The sequence below is a fragment of the Macrobrachium rosenbergii genome, chromosome 15 (genome assembly GCF_040412425.1).
Source record: "Macrobrachium rosenbergii isolate ZJJX-2024 chromosome 15, ASM4041242v1, whole genome shotgun sequence".
NCBI lineage: Eukaryota > Metazoa > Arthropoda > Malacostraca > Decapoda > Palaemonidae > Macrobrachium > Macrobrachium rosenbergii.
Genome location: NC_089755.1, coordinates 49691653 through 49700964, shown reverse-complemented (window position 1 = coordinate 49700964; position 9312 = coordinate 49691653). Strand labels below are relative to the sequence as shown.

The 9312-nt window shown below is 34.9% G+C and overlaps 1 protein-coding gene across 14 annotated transcripts in view; it reads right to left on the bottom strand.

Moving 5' to 3' along the window:
• Positions 1-598: 598 nt before the first annotated feature.
• LOC136846665 (uncharacterized) overlaps positions 599-9312 on the bottom strand; it is a 165435-nt gene continuing 156721 nt past the window's right edge. For all 14 annotated transcript variants that reach the window (XM_067117667.1, XM_067117676.1, XM_067117663.1 and 11 more), the window contains exons 13-18: positions 7586-7762; positions 6516-6638; positions 6293-6397; positions 5578-5773; positions 3311-3426; positions 599-3020 (exon numbers count right to left, since the gene is read on the bottom strand). In XM_067117667.1, the coding sequence (XP_066973768.1) occupies positions 2847-3020; positions 3311-3426; positions 5578-5773; positions 6293-6397; positions 6516-6638; positions 7586-7762 (891 nt within the window). In that variant the 3' untranslated portion in view covers positions 599-2846. The remainder of the gene's footprint in view (positions 3021-3310; positions 3427-5577; positions 5774-6292; positions 6398-6515; positions 6639-7585; positions 7763-9312) is intronic.

Genomic DNA, 9312 nt, shown 5'->3' with positions numbered 1-9312 from the left:
AACATTTTTCCTAGGATATGAACCTATGCTTTCATAATGTAGTTCTTACCCTCCTCTACCACCCCTCGTTGTTCCAATCTCTCCCAGTCATAGCCCTTTGTTGGCCGAGTTGGTTGAGCTTCGGACCGTCACTCGATGGGCCGGAGTTCGATTCCCGCCGCTGGCTGATGAAGAGTTAGAGGAATTTATTTCTGGTGATAGGCATTCATTTCTCGCTATAATGTGGTTCGGATTCCACAATAAGCTGTAGGTCCCGTTGCTAAGTAACCAATTGGTTCTTAGCCATGTAAAATAAGTCTAATCCTTCGGGCCAGCCCTAGGAGAGCTGTTAATCAGCTCAGTGGTCTGGTAAAACTAAGCTATACTTACTTTTACTCTCCCAGTCATGGAGTTAGCGGTGAGCTAACCCAGTTCACGACACAGGTGAATCTTATGCCTTGGTGTTAGGCAATTGTTGCTGTCTGCGACAGCCGCAGTACGCTTCGTGCCAAGCACTCCACCTATGAAAGCATAGGTTTGTAACCTAGCAAAAATAAAATTACTATTGAATTTGATAAATTCTCACAATACGAGATTAGAGGAATAAGTAGAAAACCAATCTAAATAATATTTTATTGGTGTAATACACCTAAAAAAGTGTTCATATACTACGACATTTAACACTTTCATCCAGAAAAATTAAATAAAATTTAAGCTACTAGCATATTACATTCATTGCATTGTGTACAGAAAACAAAGTTAATAACCTAAGTCTTAATGGAGCATAAAGTCACAATGTACAAGGTTTTCGAACTGTGCCATGCCATCTTTAATTTCAACTATTCAGGAAAAATGTATGTAACTAGTGACTAACATTTATTTGTGTAACATTCAAAATATGTATGCTTGAAAACATTCAGTTTGTCAAGACTCCCTTACAAGAAGGTGGTGGTCACAGGTATCCATCAAGGCTATTATTATAATGCCCCCTTTGTATCACACCATGGCTACTACCTTAGCTACTTTATATCCTAAACCAGCATGTTTGAGCCTATGTACATCACAAAAAAATAGGAGATTGCAGGACATTTATTACTCAGATCATTTTTTACTATAAATTTTTTTCTGGCTATCATGACTACCAATGTCAACAAAACATGAATAAATTATGTTAAATTATTAAATATAGTCAGTCATACTCTAATAGCTTTGGGTAATTGTCAGGAAAATTAGTAGGTGAATTACCATGGCCTCTGTATTCAGAAAAATTTGATCACTTTTCCTATTATTTGGATGCTTTCTAGTAGTAATGTTTATTTTATAATTACATGACCTTCAATTTTGCTGCATAATAATATTAACCTTTCTTCAATAGAATCCACCTTAACCTGTCTGTCTCATATTTGGTAAGTTTTATCACAGAAAGCCTATGAAATATTTAAAAAATCAAACTAAAATGATGTTACCAAATGCCTGCAATGTCATGGAATAATCTAACAAAACACAAAAGCTTAAAAAAATATTCACAGTTGGGATCACATACTCATCAAACTGGGTTGAGCAGTAAGGTAAAGCAGCCACGTATGATACTGTTTTAAGAGGACTACGTTTAGCATTACTATTTGAAAGTCATTATATACATACCCTTATTCATCTCATATTTCTTTTTATTTGCTTAACTCAGATTGGCACCAAGGAATGATAACAGAATACAAAAGTATTACTAAAGACTGAAGCTAAAACAGTGAAACCTTTAAAATAACACAGGTTAAAGGTTCTGTCAAAAATCATTCCTGATTTACAACAATACTGAAAATAAAATCTGAAGTATCTTCTGTTCCTGAAAAATTTGACAAAACTCCATTAAAATAAATCTTTTAAATAGTTGAAGCCTCCTCAACTAAATATATACAACACAGCTAGCTATTTTAAACAAGACTTGAAATTTTTAGACATTTTATCACAATGAGGCAAGATATAATGTGCACATCTTGCAGAAAGTAATGTCACTGAATTAAAAAAAAAAATCTTGTATATTTTATCTCGACTAATTTTCGTAACTCACCGAAACAAATTATTACTTATGTGAGACCAATAAATATGCAGTACTTTGTGCGGCAGACTTTGGTTCAAAGATGAGGTACACCACTATCGCCTACTCTCCACAAGTAAATTCACAACTGTGATTTTTGCATTTGAAACAATTTTTACTCTAGTGGGAAACATACAGTATATTCCTGGAAACCGCCAAAGTAGACTTAATGAGTATGTAGGCTCAACAAAACAAAATATGTGCAAATCTGAGCTCAAAAAATGCCACCATGATAACACAAAATCCTTTCTAAAATATATTCTGGTCACTACTCCTTTTGTAGATGCTTATGTACAGATAAGGAAGTAGCACCACTCACTTTTCAGACCAACTTGAGATATAAATTAGTCTGTATCAACTCGCTCTCCAGTAGTACACATTACGTTATTACCTGTACTACTAGAGTACCGCAAATTTATCCTTGCAAACAATCTGAAGCATCGATTTGAAGGCCGCTTCAACCCACCATCACTCTCCACACACACATTTACACGCATACACACACACACACACATAATTTTCTCAAATTGCATTTACCACGCCAGCACTTCCCAGGTTTCACAACACTTCTCAATAGAGTCAATTGCACTTGACCGGTAGTGCAATATTTTGTCATCGGCTCCACAAACAGTGAAGGTAATTGTCCCAGCTTTTCATTTACACAAAAAATCTGGTCTATTAACATCCTTATATACAGTAATATACTGTATTGCCTTTATAAATTATATCATGTCCACATCATACAATGAGCACTGCACTCTGGCATCACAAAGCATTAGCTACTTGCTTTAACTTTCTTGGCTGAATTTCCCGCATTGTCCTTATTGGTCCGTTTGTCAGCTTTCTTGGGAGATTCATCTAAACTGATCACCTCCACACTACTGCCTCCACTACGTCGGGTAGGGCGAGATCCCACTTTGGTGATAGTTATCTCCTTACTCACACTTGGCTGGAAAAATTTTTTTTATTGTAATTGGGAATAAAATACCATAGGTTTATATGTGAAATCACAAAAGGTCAAAAGAAAGCTATCAAATTACTGCTCGATGGCTTTCCAATCAATAATCTGTTGAATCATGGCAGAGCACTTCACCTGGTTTAAGTATTATATCTTAAACACAGTACTGTATGAAAGACTAAATTAATTTTGCAATCCTAATCCTATAAAATTTCCCAATGACGCATAATACAATACCTATAGTCGCCATGGAATACTCAATTTCAAGTCTGGATATTTACCGAGTTGCCAGACTTTTTTCCTGGTGATGTCATGTTATCAGGTTTTGAACTTTTTGCTGCTGGCTGGGGAATGATGGTGATTTCATCATTTATCTTCAGGGGTGGATCAGAGGAACCTGAAAAAATAAACATTAATTACCAAACATACCAAAGATGTGATGATATATAATAAAAGCAACCACACCAAATTTACACTAACTGCACTCTAAAAGATAGAGGTAAGCAATTATTCCTCTACGCTGGATGCATGATCTATAGGCTTTACAATGTAGAATCAAACTTACTCATTGGTGGATCATGTAATACAAAAGGCTGAGAAGTAAGGTGATCAATAATACTGAGTGAGGTGAACAAAAGGTGAAACCATTCCCCAAACAAACACCCACAGGATGTCATCCTAATACTACTTGTCAAAATATTTAAATTTAAAAAAAAAATTATTCACAGATGATGCCTTCAGATATCATTGTTATCTCAAAGGGTTAAAAACAGTTACTTCCACTAAATTAATCTGCTGCTGGGGCCATCAGGAGTGTGGATGAGGAGGATAGTTCTGGGTGTATCCTGGACATAGTAACAAATGAGAGAATTTTAAAAAGTATGTATCTGGTAGACAAGGAGGCCAAGAGGTAAAAATATATGGATGGAATAATGGAGAATGATTGGAGGAAATGGGCAGATGACAAGAAAAGATTGGAGAGGCAATCATGAAGGGGTCTTACACAAATTTAAAAGTTGTAAGTGAACAGCACAAGAGGATTAAATATCATTCTAAGCAAACCCAACCTCCTGATCACTGAAAGGCACCAAGAAAAAATGGTAAATATGAAAGTAGCATTGTTGATGCTTTACAAGGTATGTTAGGGTAAGTGTAACTGTGTAATACTATGTACTGAATGATCATCACAATAGATGCTGAGAGGATTTTAAATATAAATGGAGTACGCAATATGCTAACACCCTGTAGAGGGGTACTGTCATTAGTACACCTCACGTGGTGCACTGTAAACATTACTTAAGATTCTTTGTAGCATCCCTTTGGGCCCTAGCTGCATCCCCTTTCATTCCTTTCACTGTACCTCTTTTCATATTCTCTTTCTTCCATCTTACTTTCCACCCTCTCCAAACAATTGTTCCATAGTGCAACTGCGTACTTTTCCTCCTGTTACACCTTTAATACCTTTTTGCTCTTAATTTCCCTTTCAGCACAATGACCTTAAAGGTTTCGGCGCTTGGCTTTTAGGCCAAATTTTTTATTACAATTCCAATATGCTAATAAGAATTATGGAGAGAGGAAGCAGGAAGAGGACCAACATTCTTGGGGTTGTAAAGCTCAAACTGAGAAAGCATACACAATATGGAAAAAATTAGCAAAAGCTAAGCAGAAGAATATGGAACTTACAACAAGAATGAAAACTTTTTAAAGACCTAACTACAAAATGCTGAGATTCATTAAGAACATATAATGAATGAGAAAGTTGCTGAAAATCAGACTGAGTGGAATTGCTTAGGCAAAAGTATAAAAGAAAGTACAATATTTACAGTGTGATTTGATTTATGAAAAAAGGAAGTTGGAGTGGTTGGACAGCAAAACAGAGATCCAGAAAATAAAGGAAATGAAGTACAAAGATCTAAGGGTGGAGCTGGGAGAAAACTCCACAGTTGCAGTAAGTCAGACAACAAGATAAAAGAAAGGTGGGAACAAAGGTAAAGTAAAAGGCTAAATGCAGACGCAGCTAGGTACCAAAAGGATACTTCAAATACTCTTTAACACTGTCTACAATGAACAAACATGAGGTGCTGTCAGTGCAAGATAAGAGATCCAGAAGATAGAGGAAGTGAAGTACAGCAAGATAAGACATCCAGAAAATAGAGGAAGTGAAGTACCAAGATCTTTGGGTGAAGCTCAGTGAAAAACCCACAGATAAACAAAGAACAGTTAGGTGCTAAACAGTAAGACTGAAGAAAGGAAACAGGAATGGAGGTAAAGTAAAAGGCTAAAATGTGGAAACAGCTATTGGTCTAAGGGACAAAGCAAACACCCATCACTGTAGTAATGACTACACTGACGGCACTAACCCCTGTGGGTACAGGGGGATGATGACCTGTAGGAAGGCCCTGAAAATTGTGGAGAAAAGTATTACTATAAACCTGGGTTAGTGCTGAATTTAGATAAAAACCAAAACTAGAGCAAAATTTAACAAAGTGCACAAGACAGAAGAGTAGACAAACGTAAGAGGAAACATTGCATACAAACAAAAACTTACCACCACTACTCTGTTTCTTGTTGTTATCTCCTTTGTTTTTATTTACTACCGAATGAGCTGAATATACATGATTTTCGAAAAGTCTGTACATATTAAATGTCGCCGTACAAACTGTGCATTTGTAAGATAGATGAGCTGGCTTAAGGGTCATCTTATGGTCTCTGCTCACATGATTAAGTAACTTCCACTGGAATACCTAGAATAAAAAAATAAAATTTAAAAGTATAGTTAATAAATATTTTAGACTACGAAGTTCCTATTCTTAACTCTCATAAGGCTGACCCAAAAATTATATTCTTAATGAATATATTATCTTATTCAATGTATTGGACTTCATTTTCCTTTAAAATATAATAATTGGATAAAATGAAAATGTTGAAGATCCTGACAAAATTTCTTTCAAGAAGTTTTTTCTGATACACTTGATATACATATCTTTAGTGATGGTCCAGTTTTCGACTAACACCATACATCAAATACCAGAAACCAATCCTTGAAAAACCTTTTGTCAGGATCTTTCAGCTAGTCTACAAAACAAGGAAAAAGTAAGGAAATTGTTAAACTAATATTAAATGGGAATATTTTTCACACTAGCAATGCATTAAAAAAGATAAGAATCAACAAGCATTCATTCCAAAGGCTACATAAGATTCTTTTAACCAAACTATCTATGGAGTTAGCACATATTTAAAATTTCTGAGACACGCCATCTCACCTTGCCACAAATGGGGCAACGTCCAGCATCCTTCCCTTTGTTCGCTGCTTCTTGCATCGATGATGTTACAAGACCATGCGTACCAAGAAGATGTCTTTCTAAGCCCTTTAAAAAATTCAGAAAAATTTTTAAAAACATTTTCCAATCTTCTCTAAAACTTTTCTTCTAATTCCTATGAACATGGCATTATTAAACACTGTGAAGAACACAAACATCCTCTCACCTGATCTGTAAAGAATCGATGCTGACATTTCTGACAATTTAATGGAGGCCTGTTGTATATCATCTTTGGGTGGATCTTTACTTTGTGTATCAGATTCATGTGGTTCCTTAGCTGTTCCAAATCCTGTATACAAAATATACCAATCAATCTTCAATGGTATTAACAGTTGCAAAATTCCAAAATGCAAGTTGAATGTAAATTTTCAAAAGGACAACCACTGAATGTTATATTACTATATTATGCTATAAAATGTAAGTAGGAAGAAAGCACAGTAACAAACTTTAGGTTTAAAAAAAAAATCATTACATATAACTTAGTAATTGTTGATCCACTTATTCTGAGCTGTCATGTGACAATTCAAGATCTATTCACAGATCAAATACACACTACCAAAGGAGAAAAAATTTAATGAGCTAATAGGTAACGTTTTGTTAAGCTTTCCAGAAATTTATATTTTAAAAACTGAACATCCATGAAAAATGACATTATTTCTATTTTTTTTATATTTTAACCATTTCTCTAATAAAAGTATTTTCAATTACCTTAACACCAAATTTTTTAGGTAAAAAGTATTTTTCCAGTTACTGATTCTGACTATTTTCATAACAATCACAATGAGCCTTGTACAATGCAGTAGTTTCCTTATATTTTCCAGCTGGTAAAATTCATAACCTAATTCCAACCATTCCCTCCATTACCTACAAATATTATTATTATTTTTCAGAATATGAACCCTATTCATATGGAAAAAGCCCACAGGGGCCACTGACTTGAAATTCAAGCTTCCATAGAATATGGTGCTCATTAGTAAGTAAGAGAAGGTAAAAGGAAATACTGAGAAGAGATCTCACTTATTAAAAAGACAAAATAAATTAATGAACTAATAAATAGATAAAAATGTATTAAACTGCAAGGAGAATATCATTACCGTAGTAATGCAATGCATCTTTGACTGAACTTTTGAAGTTTCAATTGCATAACATCCTCAGGGAGACTTCCACAGCCCAACGGTGTGAGGAATAAAGGACCTCTGGAATTGAGGAACCAATCATATACAGTAGTTTACTAACCTTAATATAACCATCACAGATTTCACATATGACGAAGGACGGTTTTCCACTGGCGTCTCGGGTAGGCGTGGTCCCTTTGGTAACATTCTGTGGCTGCTGTCCTCCTCTGGGCAATGGCGTGATGGAAATGCTGGGCTGCTGTGGTGATTTGGTGTTCCCTGCTTTGCTTTGTACACTCTGTGGGGATGAATTTGTTTTGAATGATTTTTGGCCATGGCAGATAACAAAAATTACCTTTATACACTAACTAAAAATATTTACAACAAGGGACAATTCCAGTCTAAAAGGACAAGAAGAAAAGACAAACCTTTCTGATATAAACCAATATTACTCAAGGTGATAAAGTCTAGTAGTCAAGAGAATACAAACCTCAATTTACCAGTTTACTCGATATGAATTACAGCTTCAAAAATGCTTTCCAACTGGGTGGATTGAAAAATATTGAATTACTGAGAAAAATATTTGTGACCAGTGCTGGTAATTATCTGCTGATCAAAATCTGGACATTCACAGAAATTTTTTTTATTGTTAAGAACGGGGTCAAAAGTGTTAACCGTGTCCAATTCTCAAACAGGGCAACGCCATTTCAACATTTCTTTCACTTCGTAATGATTTCGGCCATAAACCTATTTAGATTTAATCTGCTTTAATTGGTTAAACTCTCATCATTGTACAACTGCCCCATATTTTCAATATGATGGATTTGAGAAATTTAACGACTTTTTCCTGGAATTTTTAGGTTTGATGTAGTCATAGCTGTTGTAGACATGCACTTTTATAAGCACTTCATTTCTAATGTCTACATAAGCAGAGATCCAGCACATTTCAAAATTAAGACAGTTTTCTGTAACTTATTTAGCTTCTATGGCACTTTTGTAGTCACTGACCGTTACAAAATTGTATATGTATATTTTTAATAATCACAAGAGCATGAAGAATACTACACAGTTCTGCTGTGAAAACTGCAGGCTCTATATGGAAATTGAAGTAAATCTCATACCAGAGAGAAATTTAGACCCATCTTTGTATGTTACATTGTGATGACCTATTTGTGAAATATGTTCCGTTACGCTGCTAATGACATCCTGGCATGCAAGTATAATTTTTTTTAAATATTATAAATAAGTATGTGCTTGAATTTTACTCATCTTAGTCCTACTGTTGAAGGGATAGTTTAGTTATATTTAGATTTCAAATCTCAACGAGACAAAAAGCACTTATGAGAAATGGTGGTGAATGATAATTCATAAAATATATCCAATGATCAGAAAATTTCTAGGTCAAAAGGAACTTGCTTCTTTTTTTAGTACTCCTAATGGTTACAAGATTACAGTGTAGGGCCAAGGGTGACTCATCACTTACAAGCATAATGATTTGCTTGGAGAAGACTTACAACCTACCGTACTTATATTTTGTTTGTTAGGCTGATTTTGTGGCAGATCCAGACTTCCATAACCAATCTGGTAGAACCACTGCTTTCTTCAAAAACATTAGGATTGATCACTGACCAGAAGGCATTTAAGCTTTAACTTAAGTAATTGATTATCTACAATGCAATAACTATGACTGAAGCACGACAGTAAAACTAACTTCCACTCAAGTACCAGTACATTTAAAATAAAGGGATTTAAAAGAACATACCTAGCACAGCTAAGGAACAAATACATCTTAAAACATTGTACAAAACTATGATGAAGAACAGGATCAAGAACTGATAGTCGCAAAAT